The sequence below is a fragment of the Hippoglossus hippoglossus genome, chromosome 13 (genome assembly GCF_009819705.1).
Source record: "Hippoglossus hippoglossus isolate fHipHip1 chromosome 13, fHipHip1.pri, whole genome shotgun sequence".
NCBI lineage: Eukaryota > Metazoa > Chordata > Actinopteri > Pleuronectiformes > Pleuronectidae > Hippoglossus > Hippoglossus hippoglossus.
Window position 1 is genome coordinate 13,715,155 of NC_047163.1, and position 18,681 is coordinate 13,733,835.

The window sequence follows — 18,681 nt, forward strand, 5'->3', positions numbered from 1 at the left end:
ATCCTCCTTCTGCCTGGCTGCTGATTACAGTCTGTGTACTGTCTGGCTGCGTAACACTGACTTAATGTTATTTTGCTTGAGCAGAGCCACTGCAGCGACCCAGATGTCCATATACGATAATCTAATCTAAAATGATTCTGGGCCTCTGGATTGGCTAATCCAACACCACTCTTCCTAATCTGACATCTAATAGACAACATCTGGACAAGACAACATAAAAACCACGGCCCGGAGAAAATCTGATTGACTTGTTTGGGATTGATAATCTTGTATGTACAGTAACTTTGTCCATGTAAGCATCGGTTTATCCTCTTGTTTACCACAAAATAACAGAGGCATATGTTGTCTTTATTTTCAGACAACGACCAAATGGTGGTCTGGTTATTAATCTTTTTTTCTGTTTTTAAAGATATATAAGGAAGACAAGCAGCAAAAGGCTGTCAGAAACAAACCTGCAGATGCTGCAGTATAGGGCTCAAGCCTCCATATATGAAAAATCATATTATAGAATATTTGTGAAATAATTTGATCAAAATACTGAATAACCGGGATAACCACTAGCTCACCTGCTAGCACATTTTGATGAAATTATTTCACTAAACCCAAACAATGTGATTTTGTTTGTACTTTTATGAATTTCCAATCTTTTTAACATGCCACTTGGACAAGTTCCTGCTTCTGTTTGACATTTTGGAAGGGAATTATTAAACTGTAAATAATGAAATAGTTGATAAATAGTTAAAAGACACTCCTCATGTGCACCTCTTCTTTAGCCAGACAGCATGTGTCTCCCTGCATTCACACCTATGCCTAAAAAGAAATGAATAAGTACAGAGTCCATCCCTGCTGGTGTCAACACGTTCCTTTAAGTGTGTAATGGATAAAATCATGAATAATCAATTGAATGTGTCACCTAGTCGGGGCAGCTCCCCTCATTTCCACTGCTCTTTTATTTTCTTCCGTCCACTCCGGAGGTGTGATGCGACCCCTGAGTGGATGCTCCCTGTCATTTTCGAGCTGCAGGAGACCTTCTCAGAGCATGGCAACAGACCCTGTAAAAATAGGATTGGCTTCTCTGAAGCAGACTCGACGCCACAGATACAACACACACTTCACTCCATTGATTATGCGCCCGAGCCCCTCGGAGCCCAGCTTTACAAGAGATTTCTTCCCCTCTTTGCCGTGCTCGCAGCTCCATTTTCACCCCTTCGCTCAGGTTTGGAGCCATTTACCTCACGACCGCATCAATATTTTAGCCCCTCCTGGATGTGGAGACTTCCCTTCTTTTTTTGTACATTTCTATTGTTTCCCCAGGACAATGAAATGTTAATGTTATTTGAGCATGAGGGACAAGCAGTAAACAGAGGCCGAAGACAATCATGGCAGCCATGTTGCAAAGATGAAGAAAGCTGAAGCCATCTGCATGGGGGGAGCATCTCTTTGAGCAAAAACCTCAAGACTTGAGTGTTTATTTGATTTGGACACCCGACTCAAAATGTGTTTTTTTTATAGTCACAGAGACAACTGCAGTTACAGTTACTGACTGAGCAAATTGTCAACTAACAGTGTTTGACTGGGATTAACAAGAAATCCCATAAGAAATACCAAAACAACAAGTCAATCCTACTAAGTATTGTCTGTGTAGCCTGATGTTTCTTATTCCTCGGTCCACACAGCTCCAAAACATGTCAAAAGCCTTTTAAAAACTAATTTAAATATATTTGAAGCAGTATTATTTCTTATGATGAACACTAAAGCATGCACTGTAGTGTGCAGTCCTACTCACTAGTCCACTTGTCTTACTCCACAGATAAATAAAAATAGCTCATAGAAAACATGGTCCCTAAGGTTAGTTTAAAAATTACTTTAAATATTATTTTAAAATTCAGAATTCATTCATATGAATAAAAACATTCAAACAATATTTAAAAATAAAATTAGGTGAGAGAAAATGACATCTTCAGTAAGAACATCTTGTCTCGGGCAGGAGTGAGAAAATAAATGACTGAATGGACTTGAATTCTTTTTAAAAAAACAATGAGGGCACTTACAATTTGAACAACATGTCATTACCTCCTGTTACCTACATGTTGCTTATTTACTGAGCTTTCAAAATGTTGTAATGTGAATATATTTCACACATGAGATTGTTTTATTACATCCTTTTTCACATGTGGACCTGAGAAGTGCGTAGTGTGCTGGTATGTGATGCTACCTTTCAGCGGCTGTCTATTACTATCTGATAACACTGTGGGAGAAGTATAAAATGCAGGCGCCAGGGCAGAGGAGGCTGAGCAAACAAACACACTGAGGGGTGGGGAGAGAAAGGACAGATGTATTGGAAGCTGCTGAGTGATGTGACTGAGGGAGAAAGAACGAGGGATATGCAGCTGAGAGGGAGAAAGAGAGAGAGGTGTTTTTGAATTAAATTCAAATACTTTCATATGGGTGTTAACCAAAACAAGGCCACACTGTACTCTACATATGGAAATGTGACACACAAAAGGATGGCCATGAGAAAACCTACAGCATGAAGTCTTTTCTCTGAAATTATATTCACCATCAGTCGTTCAGCAGCGTATCTCTGATCCAAAATGTAATGGTTTAAAAAAAACAAATCAAGCCCGATAAAAAACGACCACATTTTACAGAGACTATCTTCTCATTAATGGCTTCTCACCACATCTATTTGGCCATGATTTTAAAGAACTCAGATTATGGGTTATCCTGGATTATGCAAAGGGCCCTGTGCACAAACACTTATCAGTTTCATTTCTTTGTCCTCCCAATGATATTCATGCCAAATCCCTCAGTGCTGTATCTTTGCTCACAGCTGGCAAGTGTAACTAAAGGATTATGCAAGCAGCTTCTACAAGCAAATAGATTTCTCCCTACTTCAGAGGAAACTGCTAGTTATGCAGCGCCTATCTGTCCGCCAGGCACACACAAAAACAGGCCTCCGATTTTCTTTTTCTCCTCCTTTTTTTCACTTATTTTAACAGTGCATTTCAAAGAGAGATGGAGAGGAAAGAGAAGAACGAGAAACAGGAGGGTAAACAAAACAAGCACCGAACCAGCAGGTCTAACACAGTTTCACTGTACTCTATGTACAGGTTCACCAATTCTGTATCAGCCAGCTGAATGCAGAGGTGAGGCGGCTGCACACGTCTGCACCGCTGCATTCAGGTGTTTGTTTCAGAACAAAATGGCGGCTGAAGCAAGAGGGTGGCAGAACTTCATGTGAACTGGATTTGCATTAAAGCATAAAATCAGACAGGATGGGACCACCACTTAAACCAATTGGCCTGCAAGGACGGACAAAGACTGAATATCCACTCAGTGTCCAGGACTGACGCCACAAAGCGGCACGAGAGCTGTGGCTCCGACTACTTTCTGTCTGTAAAGGTTTCTATTCCCATATATGGTCCGCATCAAGTGTGTAGCCTATGACAGCGCTTTCCAATCCTCTGCGTGGCCTCGTTGCTGTCCCTGAGGGAACTGTGTATTAATTAGCATTGATCTGGAGCAAGAAAACACAGAGCAGATTGGGACAGGACCAAGGCTATCACAGATACAGGAGCGCACTTCAAATACAGCACAGAATACATTTGCATTTTACATTTTTGGGCAGCTGCCTGAAGTCCTGATCCACAGCAATGCACCACAAGTGCAACAGCAGAACAATTTATAGGTAGGAAATATCCAGTCAGGTTTTTATGCCATATCAAGAATACACAATTTGCCTTACAAATGAATGAAATTTGTTTTTTTTAACTTCTGAAATACTTAAAATATTCTAGTTTAAATTTTATACCAATAAGTAGATTTAACCCCTGTCCATAAGATTACAAAAAACAACTAGACGGATGGCACAGGATGTAGTATGGGTCAGGGAAGAACTTTGGCAAACTGATTTCTGTGTGTGCAATTTGGTGCAGCCTCATTGAATTTAAGGGGACTATTGGGCTTTGGCGAAGGTATACGCTCTGCTTCGTGCCATTCTAGTTTGATTCTGTTTTGATATCTAACTTTTGCTTTCTTTCTCAGATATTCTCAGTCCTCTGTTTCGAATATATTCAGGGTCACCGCTAATAGGCTCTTTCATCTTTATCCTTTTGACCATTTTCATTCTGCAATAATGTAAACATTAGGCTCCAAACATCTTGCTGTGTCCACAGAAGTGGATCATTATGGGAGACACAGTGAGAGATGGTAATATCTCATTCCAATTTTAAAATTGGGGGGGGTCCACCAGACATCTTTGTATGCGCAGCAAACTCAATTTAGAATTATTCTACCCTTCCTCTCATCTTGCTCCCTCTCTCTGTCTCTTTATCAGCCAGGAGGCCTCATTTAAAAATCGGTTCTTTCCACACTCACATTTTGTGCTTACGATCAAATCCCTGCAAAAGTTGTGACACAGCAGTTTAACATTGATTATTTCCAAACTTCTGCAATTCAGTTTTATTAGAAGTTCAACCGATTTCTGATGCATGATTATCCCTGATCTGATAAACTCTGTCTGTGACTTGTGAAATGATCATGTGCCCATGAACATGTCACACATCCGGTACTAAATACTGTTCAACTCTTCCTCATTATGCACATTACATTTGCTAATTTAGATTCTACTTGAGCAGACACAAGCATCACACATTATGACTATGTAATAATCAGCCTAAAACTGGAGATGGTTTGGGTTTTGGTGGTTGGGTGCAAAATATTTCAATATGTCACATTTGACTTGGGACTATTATATAGACCAAACAATAATCTAGTAATTGTAGAAACAATACATTTAACATTAAATATGTGTTACTTCCGCTTGATAACATCATGAAGCAGCATTGGATCATGGGAGTTGTTGCCTTCACCATTACCGATGAATATCAACAGCAGCTAACTGGCTAGCAGGGTATTATTCCTTAATTACACGTTGTTTGCCCCTAAAGTTATAGAAAAGACGAGCAAAGCCATTAAAAGGAGACCAGAATGAAACCTAATGATACTTTGATTAAAATTGAGGTTTGAACATTGTCGTTAACATTTTGGACAATGTAAGTACAGAAGTCAACAACATATATAACATAGGTCTACTTGTTTTTAGGCATTTTAATGAAGAATCGTTGCATATTATATCTTTAAAACAATATAAACATTGGGTACGGCTCATTTGTGGTACACATAAAGGTCTGTTGTGCTTTTAGATTTGTCTGGTTGATGAAACTTCTTAATTCTATCTCAACCAAATGCAGAAAAGTCAGAGAACAATCTCATTAACACTATATTTCCATAGTTAAGAGAAAAAAGACAGAGGAAGGAAGAGAGAGAAAAGGAGAGTTTGGCTTGGAAAACCAGACGGAATTACACTTGCCCTATAGGAGGCCGAGGGAACCTGACCACGTTGCTATGGAAACTCAAGTACAGCAGAAAGTAACAGGAAAATCAATTCAGATTGAGCTTATCTCTCCCTCTCCCTCTCTCTGCCTTCTCATTTCACCAGGGCTACAAAGCACATTTCCACTCTCAACCACAATTTAACTATTGCCGGGCTGATGCAGCACTAATCAGAACAAACGCCATGATTTTTCTTTTCATTTGCTTTAAATGACAAACGTAGATTATACTAACCAGAATAATACGTCTACAAAACCCCAACTCTGAAACCGCATGAAAGAAAGATGCGGGCGTGAATGCGCTACGACACAAACACAAATCACCCTCTGTCTCAGCACACACTATTCATTCTTGCTCTTTCTTTCCTATCTCTCCATCCTCTCCTCACTCGCTCCCTCAGAGCAGCGACAGCAGCTGTGTGCAGGTGATAAGCGTGTGCAGCGATGGGCGCTCGCCTCTGATTGGCTTGCTCAACTCCTACGCTGATGTGAAGATTGCAGGCTGTGTCTGTCAAAAGGCCAATCATTTCGCGGTCGTCACCTTGTGACGTCACAGCCGCGAATGACAGCTTGACTGGCCGCTTCATTCCCCCTTTAAAGTGTCTTCATGACGCATTCCACTAACGTTTAAGAATCCATCATGGACGGGATGAGGTATGTTCAAACATATAGAATACTCTGGTTTTGAGTGCACACACTCACATGAACTCACAGTGCTGATCATTTACCAGACAGTGAGGTTGTGACAGGAGCTGACTGTCGCCCATCCAGCCTCCTTGTTTCCACCACAGCCACTTAGAAGCAGCCTGCAGGGAGTTTGGGTGTTGTTTGGATCTTAGTTGTTGGCTGTACAATGGCAAGGTGAGGTCAAAGACAAGCTCCAAGTATACTCAGCTTGCACGTGTGTGTGTGTTTGTCTGTGTGTGTGTGTGTGCGTGTGTGTCTCTGAGTGCGTTCTCAAGGCTCACGTCAAAGAAGAGGCAAGAGGAGAGAAAACGAGCCTTGAAGAAAAATAATGATGCTTGATGCCTCATACATCAAGAAAAAGATTGAGGGTCACCTTGCAGTGAAGTCAGCTGGTCATTAGCTACTGAGAGATTCAGTCTGCAGAACGCTTTGTTGAAATCACGGGAGGAGTCGACTGAAACTGATATGATGCAGTAAGAAGGTGCAGTCATTTGGTATTTTTGATGATTTTATATGTAAGTATGTTTACATTTACTCAGTTATATATCAAAATACAAACATACATACACTTAGCCCCAGGGTTTTGGGTACAGACGTTTTAAAGTAAAAAGTCAACCTGTAGACTTGAAAGGTAATCGTTAATACAAATGAATTTCATTGTCATGTATGCGTTGCTTTAACCCTTGATGGTGGGGGTGCCTAACGCTTGGTGCCTGCACTATCGTCATAACAACAGCAATTGCAGTTTCCCACTCGGGACATAGCTGGCTTTCGAAAACCCTTTCATAGACGACTAAGCAAGGTTAGCCAGTCTCACTAACAGCCGCTGCCACCTACCCAGGCTGGGTCTTTGCCTGCAGCGTTGCTTGAAAAGTTGCGCTTTTCTATACTGCTACTGCTCACAATGAAAGCAAAGCGAAGCAATGGAACCACAATGCAGTTTGGCAATCGTCATCCCTTTTCCTTCCCTGACATTCAGTGAATTAGAATCTATAGCCTGTGGACTCATTTAATTCAATTTACTATGTGAAGAACATAGAAAAGATGTGACGTTCATGCTCATGCCCGAGTGCCTGTCCGCAGTGCCTCTCCTCTGTGTCCCTACAGTGTGAAACTCTAGCTGATGGAGTTCACTATCATCAAGAAAACAATCAGCTCCAAAACAACACAAACACAAACTTTAAATAAGCATAAAACACAAGAGAAAGTTTTATCAAGTAAAGCTGGTCTGAACAAATGGGAAAATGTCTGACATCAGAGCAAAAAGGACCAACATTAGCAAGGCATTTGAATTGCGGAGGTTCCTTCATTTGGTTTTGGGGATCGAAATCGACCTTGATCCAATACAATATTATGCTTTATAAATCACAGCATCAGTGAAACAATTCAAAAATCTGTGGATGTAAAGTTCCAAAAAAAACTCAATGTATAGATCCATATATTGTTTTGTGATAAAAGCACTCAATTAGATCTCTGCTCCTGACTCTTGTCTGGCAGGTGCCCTAAGACCCTGATCATGTCTAATCAGTGTTACAGATGCCCAGCGTGGGGCCACGGGCTCCAAGGCTCTGTGTGAAAGTTTAAAGAGGCTCAATGTGATTTACTGTATTTTTCCAGATTTACCACCCTGGGAGCCGAATAAGACCACGTATTAATCCTTGATTGGATGGAGAAAAAAATGGATTAAGAAATCCCTATTAGGTCAGCTGAGTGATTTGAGTTATTAAGTGCCTTTTTTTCTCTAATCAGTCACTTTTAAGATGGGATCAGACACTGTTGTATCATGGGGTGTGACTGTGCCAGCAGTGTGTCTCCATTTCCCCCAGCACTTCAGCTAGGAACATATGGGCAGGTTCCTCCGTGAACCATGCCACCTGTCACTAACACATGCACTCATACAGGAGACGCAGGGAGTTTGCAACGACACAGCCATCGTCCCACATCCAGGAGAGTTTATAAACAGAAATTAATTGCTTGTTCCGGCTGTAATTAGCTCACGCCATGCTTATTACTAATCTGTGTCTTGGCCCGACGCCAGGCTAGTTCTGGCCCGGCTCCAGTCCATTTTCAACACAGTGTTGTTCCACAGTAATCCATAAGCTCTGGCAGGATGGACCAGTTCCACCAACCGAGCCTCACTCAACTGTACACAAATAATTCCAACTTTTCTATAAACAAATCTCCATTCACCTATTACTGTATTTCACTGTCTATAAATGTATACTGCTGTAATGTTTTGATTCCATAGAAAACTACATTGGCACTCAGAGAGCACTTACCTCTGCCAAGGCCAAACAGTCCCATTAGAAAACTACATTCAAATTCACTAGATTCAGTTTTTTATTTGGATCTGCACCAAATGGCACAAACTCATATTTATCAGTCCACTAAACATGCCTGAAATTAATGAAAATATTGAAAAACGTCCTATTTCACAATGTTGAAGAAAGCAGAATTTTTTTTTTCCTGGATCCGCCCCTTGATCCAGATCCTTACCAATTTTCATGGGATCTTTACTGACCAGTGACACCACACCCCAAGTTTTTGAGATAATCCATCCAGTAGTTTTTGCGACAGACAGACAAATAAACAAATAGAGGAGAAACATAACCTCCTGTTTAGCTGGAGGTAAAAATCGGCAGAATATAGTCTATAATATAGCCTTAATATTATAAAGTTTGTTTGATAGGATTTCATATGCGTGACAACGCTAGGATCCATGAAATGTAAAAAACTAGGACATTGCGGTGTAATGACAACACACTCGACCAAAGCACTGCTTATTTAAGCTTCTGTCTTCCATCCAAGTTGAAAACAAAGGGGCTTCCCCATCACAGAACGCCAAATTGCCTATTAAAGATGAGAGCATGTTCAGTCTCCCAGTGCGCCCAGCCATCACCACCCTCATCATTCCCTGCCTAAACAGCCTAATGGCTGCCATATTGCCACAGTTTATTAGTAAACACTGATGGAAGGGTGCCCGCCTCAACAGTTGTTGATTTTGTCTATCCGTATGGAGTATCAGCTGGTAATCACAGCCGCGGTGCCAAAATGTTGTCTGCTGCTCAGTCTCCCGTCACTAAATAGATTGCTTTATTGTTTTATGTCCATAGTGATTAGGATGTCAGTAGATGGCTTAATATAGCACATAAACATAAAACCTAAAGCACATTTGAGAGCAGAGAACAGCCTTTCTGCTTGTATTCCTCCTCTACTCTGCTTTTCTGGACATATTAAAAAAGAGAATGTAAAAGTGAGGAGGAGTTCTAATTTACATTGTTTTTTGGCACAAATTACGAGTCTGTGTCTGAGCCTGAGCTTGAGAAGGACACTCTGAAGATGACCTTAGTTTTAAGATGCTTTTGGGAAGCCCAGTCCAAGATCGATATCCCTCCATCTCTGTCTCAGTAGCCCTTCTATCGATCCTTATCAAATATGTATCACGTCCTCAAGCCTTCACCGCAGCTAAGATGGAGACTTCAAACAGCAACGGCTCAAACAGAAAGTCAGAGGAGCTGCCTGGCTTTCTTCTTTTCGAAATGGCAATCCTCATAGATGTGGGAAGATGTGAAACAAATGTAAAAAGACTAAAACTGAGAGCTGCACCATCCCGAGAAGTCACAATCTGATATGAGAGCTTTAAAACAAAGAAAAAGAAATGTAATCACTGCTATTTAAAAAGCTGTGACATCAAAGCTTTCAGAATAACACCAAATGAATGCTGTCCTAAAGCGCGCTCAAGACAGTGGGTTAAGTCTTGTACAAAGGCAACAGTGAGACATGCACACAATGCATAAAGAAAACACAACCCCCCCTACACACACAACTATCTCTGCTCTAACCTCCCTTCTTACTAAAAGGGTCGTGTCTCATCCTCTTCCAATTCCCCAAACTCCCCTTCACACAGCACTTGTATGTTGCAAATGCACAAAATGCATCCTTCAGCTCATGTTCCCATAATTCTCTGTGGCAGCAGCGTGATTAATGCACACAACTATTGATTTTTTTTTTCTTTGCTCTTTTTTTTAAATATTTCTTTCACGATGCCACTCCCCCATAACCCAGCCTCAACCCCAAATACTTCCTACTTGACAGCATCACACTGTCACTCACACGTATATACTGTACAATGACTGCGACACAAAACACAGTAACGCATCTTTACACACACACGCACATGATGGTGCAAACAATAAATACCCCCATTTCCCTGCATGCTTCCAGGCAGCTGTGTGCGAGTGGACTGGGAAAAGGGGTGCAGTGAAAGACAAGGGTCAGCATTTCACTAACTGCTGATGTGTGTGGGAGGAGGGGGGGAGCAAAATGATAGGCTGTGTTGTTTTCTGCAGGATGGGTGGAGTAGCATGCAACGCAAAAAAAAAAAAACACACATCCATGCATCCACAAACTGTATGGCATATTTGCATGCATGCACACATGTACATGTTAATACCTAGAACTTCCTCTGAAGTGATATGTGGTTACATGCAGGGATCATGAACGACTGCTTGAGCCGTGACCTATTTTCCAGCCCCCTAACAACAAGATCAACAAACCGTGTTTGGTGAGAAAGACAGACAGAAATCTGGAGAGAGATGCAGAATGAGACGCGGGAGGAAAGAGGAAGGAGAGAGGACAGTAGGAAAGAAAAAGAAAAGAGAGAGAAGACAGAGGGAGACTGTGTGTCTAATGTAATGCAGTCCCTTGTTTACCAGAGAAAAAGTCTCGCCCACTCTCCTCCTCTCTACCTCTCAAATCCCCTCCGTTTCATTCTCTTCTTTCTCCAACTCGCTCTCCTCTAATCTTCCCTCTCCTCATTTCTTTGCATCTTTCTTTCCTCCCGAGCTCATTTCTACCACCATGCCCTCTTTTCAAGGTTGGTCTGACTTTGGGTGTGTTGAATTTACAGCCCCCATCTCCGTCTGCCGCTCTGTGCCCTCACTGTCAATCTCGGTGAAAAATGGAGGTGGTGGCACATCAGTGGCATGATAAATTCCTGCTGAGCATTGATCCTGCACACCAAACACCTACAGTAGCCCCTTTGAAGACGCCCTTAACATTCCCGCGACTGAGGTGGTGGCTGGTTAAGACTGTGATTCTATTAGCAAGCAAACTGTTTAATTAGCCTCTATAAGCACTCACAAGAACCCATGAGAGAAGAGTGAGCAGAATGCAAGCGTGCCGAGGCACTTTCATCGTTTAAATGCTAAACGCACAGTTGGGAGGCAGCCGACGTGAATGTGACTGAAAAATGTAACTGGAGATTGTTTCACTGATGCTGTGAGTATTGGACGGACTTATTTGCATAAACCAAATAAAAAAGACAGCATTTTCCACGCAATGGGAAATTGACTGGGGCACTGTGCCAAGGAGGTTATGCAATGAGAGGTGGAAAGAAGAGAAGAGACGAGAAGGAGATATGAAAGGAAACAAAAGTGAGACGTAAAAGAGGAGAAACTTAGATTCTGTATTGTCTTCAATATAAGTCTAATACTGTTGTATTACTATAATCTGATACTGTTGTTAAAAACAAATATTACAAAACATATCCCATCTACCATCGAGTATTGTCTATTTTTGGCTCAACGAAAAACTAGGGCTGATTATAATAACTATCAATTATCAAAACGATTAATAATTTGTTGTCTATAAAATATCCCAGAAAAGTTAAGATTATGAGTAAAAAAACTATTTTAATTGGTAGAGTAATGTTTTCAAATGTATACCTATATAAGTAGTATTATCATATCATCCAATAATTATTATTGGATAATCAAAATAATTGCCAATTAGTTTTCTGTGGATTGACTGATCAGTTAATTGATTTGCTATTGCAGATCTAAAAGGAACAAATGAAATACCTGGCAAATATCAAATATGCATGCAAAAATACTAATATAAATATCCTGAATTGTGATGAAGCCTGTATAGTAAATATTGATAAAATGTATATTGTCTTATATCATAATAATAACAATGATTATATGTTACAATATATGGACTCATCCCTCTCCACTGGCCTCACACTGAGTCTGTGTCCAATGACAGAATAAAGCTCCTCATCCTCCATCTCTGGTCTAATCTCCAGCCTGAAGAGATGAGAGGCCCGCATGTTTGTTCCAAGGAGGAAATCCTATCTCTCCAAGAGAGGGGAAACCTCTCTACATCCATTCCTCTTTTTTCCTCAGTTTTATTCTCCTCATCGTACCTCAGCTCTCCTCACCTTTGCCCTCTTTTCCCTGTCCTTTTACAGGCTGCCCGTCTGGCCTGCACTTCCTTATCTGTAGCTGTGTCATGATTCCCTCTGGATGAGTTGGTTGCCTTAGCCTAGGTACAGTTTGGGTCTTTTCTTTGTTTCGTGAAATCTATAATTTATACATTTAATACAAACATATTTTTTTCTGTTGATTGTTTGCGAAAACACTAATCATAAATGTCCAGACGAATTATGCCCTAAAAAATTATTTTACTGTTAACTGTATATATTATTAAGATGTGAATAATGCTCAGTTCTGGGTAATGTGTTTAATTATGACTATATCTCACCCTGTATTAAGCTTAACATAACCAAACTGTGGTTAGTAACATTAAACATATTGTACTTGATGCCTACATGATAAAAAGGAGCCTTGAGCTTCTGCTACAGACACAAAATCTAATCTGTGTGACTCGCCCATAATCCATTTCAAACTATTTGTTATCAGTCTTTAAATTTGCAAGATGCCTACACTTACAGAACACGATTTTATTGGATGCTAATGTTGACACATGCATAAAAAGCTGAGAGAGACACTGTGGGTATCATTTGTTACAGGGATGGTGTTGACTCTACGCTTACGCTTCTATATCTGTAAAACATGTGAAAAGTCAACAAGTGCTTTCTGTGTGTGTAGAAGAAGTACACAGACAATTGTAAAAGCTAGGTGCGGATGAAAGTAATCAGCACCATTGCTGATGTGATGGAGTAGAAATAACACAGAGCATTGGGAGGAAATCTTATGGCGAGCAGGTACTGAATTTGATCCTCTAATTGCCTCAAATACATGCATGCTTCTTAAAGGCGAGCACAAGGTCTCAGTGACAACAAGTTGTTTGCAGCTCATTCACTGGTTCTGCTGAAGCTCTTGTCTGCAACCAAGGCCGCCCAGCTCATTACGCTCACTGGCATCATGAATGATGAGGGGCAAAAGATAACTGGGAAAAAAACACAAAAAACACACCATCCCAGCTCCGTCCCCTTTTCAAGACCATGGCAACTTGACATGCAAACACGGGAGCATGTAAAAAAAAACCCCACTCCATAGACATAAACATGTGCACACTCAAAAAAACAAAAGGTGCATGTGATAACACTGATGCCTTGAATAAAAGGTCCACCATATAAAATCCTGGTAGCAACACAGTTGGACACAGCTCAGCTACTCATCTCCGCCCCCTCTCTACTTTCGTTCTTTCTCTTTTTTATTTTATTGGCTCTTTCATCTCTCTATTAGCTCTGTCAATTGTTTATCAAAAGCAGCGAGGAGGAGATCGGAGCCGGGCATTTCAAAGCTCATGCTGTGAGACCCATTTTAAAATTCATGACGGGTTAATGGTATGTTAGTGGCAACATTAGGACCCAGCGAGCTTGCGTGGCGCTCATTCACATTGAAAGCAGACCGCTTCAAATGACTACTAAGCAGTCCTCGTTCGGAGAGGTAATTCATATTGTAATTAACTTTTCAATCACAGCTGATTAATTAGGACAGGCCCCAGTCTGTAATTATGCATCTATTTTTGACCCACATGAGAAACGCTAGATATTCAAAGATTCTACAGCTCTGATTTAAGCCAGTCTCCTCTCAACGTGCAACTTACTGATATTTAAAAACATATTAACATGGTACAATATTTAACTAGATGTGGTCAACTCATACTCAGTTGTAGCTGCCATTAGTCAGGTATTCAGTTTAGGTTTATTAAATAAATTTTGAATGAAAATGTTATTTATTAATTTACATTTTACTTTAAAATGCTTTCTGTGAATTAAGATGAACATAATTGAGTCTAAAGCGACTTGTCTTACATTTCCATAGGGGAACTAATCATTTGCATGTTGCTCTGAGGTCGGAGTTTATATTGTTTGCGAGACCCTATTCAAGAACTTGTCACAAAGGGCAGAGCACCTGTTGGATCGGCAGCAATGGGTCAAGCAAATCACTGTTTAAATTCAAGAAGGTACGGATTAACCGAAGATTTGGAAAGATTGGAGGTTTCTTTCTCATTCCACTCGAGTAACGCGGCCAATTAGTTATTTATTTATGTTTAATTATGTTAATTGGTATATATGGCATTCACGTGATAGCTGAGTGACAGATTTTTATCGGCTTTAAGTGAATGTTCAAGCTAAATATATGTGAATTTGAATTATTGTTGCTGAATAAGGGAAACTACATTTTCTGTTGAGTGTTTGGTTGATTATTATACTCTATGGGAATGCTCTGTATTTACTAGCCTCATTTTATGTTTTCATATTTTCTTTTCTTTTGTTCTGATGGTATTTTGAAGGCATGTTTGAGGGAAATACACGCCCATTACCAAATTAATGCCGTGTGCTAGTGTTTCAACTGGAGGGGAGCTACACAAGTCGTGGTCAAAGGTTTAGTTGTTTCATAAAATCTAATTGAGAGACATCACCAACCTGAATTTTTTATGGTTATTTTCTTTCGCTGTGAGAGAAAAAATCTCGAGCCTCAAATGTTCCTCCTCATATTCTGATGCACAAAACAAAGGCAGGGAAATGCGGTTGATGGTACCTTTCCCCACAAAAACCTGAGATTAATAATTCAGTGTGGCTGTGGGATAGCTGTATTTTGTGTCCACTGAGACCAAGTCCTCTTTCATTAAAAACTGAAAAAAAAAAGAGAACAGAGAACAGGGTCTGGAGAAGGAGTCGGAGAACTAGGCTGGGTCAAACTGCACCCGGTAGCCGTTGTCAGGCCCTGTCGGTATCCTTGTGGTCTCTCCTGCTTTCCTGCTCGTGCAAAAACATGCGAGCGCAAACACACTCACGCGCACATCCTTCTAACCCGCGCTCCTAGAGTAAACATACCCTCTCCATAACAGTGCGAAGTGAATCCGCTCATGCATCAGAATCTACCATCAAATATTTATCATGGAGCAGCAGTGATTTTGACCGTGTGCTCATGCTTTTGACAGCACTCGCCTGCTGCAATACTTATTGGAGTAAACACGGACAATCCAATATCGTTGTTCTTTTGAACGCTTGCGAAAGAACTCTGAAGAACACAGAGCATACGGTACAATCCATCAAAAGCTCACTGCATATTCTATAGGCTGTCAGACCTGCTGGATGAAAAGGATGGACGTCATCGCAGACAATACAATAAGAGCCGATTTAAGAAATGACTGGCAATGAGTGTTTTTTAAATAAAAAGGGAAAACACATATTCATTTAAAATAAATTCTCCTTTCATGAAAATCGGGTTTTGAAAACACACACACACATCTTTTTATTTTACTGCATCACTTAGATTTTGACCAACTTGACCAACATTATGATGAAGACGTAGGGGAAATATGTTTTAGCATTTGATCCTCATAATGGATGCTTTTTTTTTTTCAACCTCAGATGAAATAAACATCATCTCTGAGTGGTGTCTACATGATTCATTCCATTTCATTTACAGAATGTAATCATATCTGCATGCTGCGTATTTGCCCGCTCCCCGTGACATTAAGCAACGTCTTCAACCAGCAGCTCGCAGCGAGTAACTTGAGTAACCTGGAGTAAATAAGTCGCTGGCATGGATCAGAAGACAGATCTTCACGCTTGAGCAGGCGCATTTAAAATGCCACCAAAACACCGTCCCAGATTCTGCCCTCAGTCAAATGACATCAAGTGCTCACTTACAAGTCCCTGAACGCCCCAGTATGAAGCTAAATCAGCCAGCGGGCAGTACATGGAGCAATCAAAGAGATAAGCATCCCATTTAACTTGAGTAAAAATCCAGCCCCCAGAACGTTTGGGTGTCTTGCGTTATCATGCTATAACGCTGGATTCAGACAAGGAGGGTAACTAGGTCAATGATGCTACGTAAACTGTTCCACTTTACCCCTTGCTGGACTGAAAATGGAGTTGGCTGAGGTGGAGTGCGTACAGGAGAGAGAGCGGCTCCGTGATTCAACGTGACAGTTATCAACATCCTTTGGCTATAGTGAGAGGACAGGGCTGCACAGATGAGCCGCAGAGCCCCAGTAATGGCAGCCGACGACAGCAAACAGGTAAGAAGATGACACACAGTAAAACAGAACAAAGTGTCCAAAGAGCAGTGAGCAGAGCCGAGCAGGGAGGGGGCTTGGATAAACAGCCAAAAGAACGGAACACACCTCTCTCTCATCTCACAAAATCGTCATTGCCAACAAAACGCTTCACTCTCTGCTCTTTAATCACTCAAATACAGCACCTTGTACAAAGTTCCAAATATGATCGGCCATTTGAACATTAACGTTGGCATTATACCTTCACATATTATACATCAGTTTCGATTTTTAACAGGTTGTGTCACTGGGTTTTTACGATTTAGCTCTAAATATTCCCAGTTCTACTGAAGACATATGTTTAACTCGTCTTACCTGAGTTGAGTGAAACTGTGTCTTTCTCCCATGATACAACAGTGACGTAGGCCTCGACAGAAGCAGGGATAATGCACTTGAAGACGGCTACACTGCCTCTCATAGCCTTCTGGTCAGCCACTCTGACCGTGTAGGGTTCCCGTGATACTGTAGAACAAGACAAAGCATAAACACGTGATTTGTATTATTCAAAAGAAATAAATTGTGCTATTGTTTATTTCTCCCTCTTTACTTTGGGGAGGTTTTGTCCCATGGAACGAACTCATGTAGGAAAACTTAAAACCTGTTGAAGTGCCCTTGAGCTCATATCTATAAACAGATTCTGCATGTGAATCTGCAGAAACTGTAGGTGAGGGATAAGATTTTGGTGCCGGAAGCCTTCTGGTTTCTGTTTCTAGTTTGAGCAGGCTTTAGTCACCCACACAGGTAAACAGTCAGTGTGGAAAGCAAAAGAGGTGGAACACATTGACCGAAATGCATCGGCTATCCGTTTTTAATTGATCAGCATTCATATACAGATGGCTGTTAATATAGATTAGCTCAAATATGATCTGGACCTAAAACACTTTTACACTCGTGTGATAACTAGTCAAACTGTAAATGTTGTACGGGGAACAGAAGATGGAGGCTTGGCTCAGATATCCGCCGTCTACACCGTTAAGCCCCAAAATATTGGCCGTTGCCACCGGAGGCTAATTTGTCGTCAGATGATAGCTCATGGACTCGGAGATTGCCCTTGAGCAAACAGGATCTTTACCTGAGCCAAGGGGCAAGGTTTTTTTTCCCTCATTCTTAATCAACATTTCAAACTTTTCTTTCAACGGTATCTTTAGCAAGACTCTAAATACTCTAAAACCCACGAGGGATGGCCACAATGCTTTTGATTGAGACAGTCAGAGGCATAAGTCAAAGTGGTTAGTTTAGCCATTCTTGTTGAATGCACTTATTGTAAGTAGCTTTGGATAAAAGCGTCAGCTAAATGATATGAAATGTGAGGTAATTCTTTCCAATCACTAGTGTGCTTTTGCACTTTGCCTAGGATACATGGTTTAATATGATTTTGGAAATAGGATATGAATTAATTTGTAAGACTTCCATATCTTCTTCTACAGTTCATATAAATCTTTTCCTCTGGCTCTTACCACAGCTAATACTTGTACGCCTGTTATTCCTCTCACCACTACCTGCCGACTTAAGCTTTCCTCTGTAGACTCACCAGCTTTGATGTGGACATCCTGACTCCTGATCTTGCCAGAAGGGTTCTCGGCAGTGCAGTAGTATGTGTTGTCGTGGATCAGCTTGCTGAAACTGGACGGCAGGAAGTTGAAGATCTGGAGGGTTCCGTTAGGGTGCACGTGGCGGATGCCCGGGACATCGTAGATCTCCTCGCCGGTCGCCAGATACCAGCGCAGCGAGGCAGGCAGGGCCCCACCAGCAGGACAGGGCACTGCGGTCCCTGTAGTGCTGGCAAATACTACCTCTTGCAGAGATGCATTGACAAAGTATAAGCTGGAATGTAGGTCCTCACTGAAAACTGCAAGAGAGACAAGACAAGATGTTTGCTTTTACAACCATATATTTACACTTTATGCTGTAGCCTTTATTTTGGGTTTCTGTGGTTATGAATTTGTTTGTTGAATCATGTTTTAACTCTGATTTCCTGTTAAGTGTTAACGCAACACTTTAAATGTACTGTCACCTCATCTGTTTACTATTTTAGAATGAAAATGTGGCAAAATGTTTTAAAGAAAGGAAAGCACACTTTAGTATTCCTCAAAGATCATTTACTGTAAGCGTTTCTATTCGTGTTACATGATCAGTCGTTTTGGATTCGGCTCTGTAGTGCTATCCCTGGGACTTTGGGAACATTAAATTAACATAAACTACTATCAATTATGAAATAAGGTCAGCTGCCTTGATCATATTCACATCACAGTAAAGAGAATGATGTTGAATACAGTTT

General features: G+C 40.9%; 1 protein-coding gene across 5 annotated transcripts in view; it reads right to left on the minus strand.

The window, feature by feature from the left end:
• The window catches only part of dscamb (Down syndrome cell adhesion molecule b), a 121,651-nt gene that overhangs the window by 84,385 nt on the left and 18,585 nt on the right, over positions 1 to 18,681 (minus strand). For all 5 annotated transcript variants that reach the window (XM_034604174.1, XM_034604175.1, XM_034604173.1 and 2 more), the window contains exons 2-3: positions 17,935 to 18,252; positions 16,719 to 16,865 (exon numbers count right to left, since the gene is read on the minus strand). In XM_034604174.1, the coding sequence (XP_034460065.1) occupies positions 16,719 to 16,865; positions 17,935 to 18,252 (465 nt within the window). The remainder of the gene's footprint in view (positions 1 to 16,718; positions 16,866 to 17,934; positions 18,253 to 18,681) is intronic.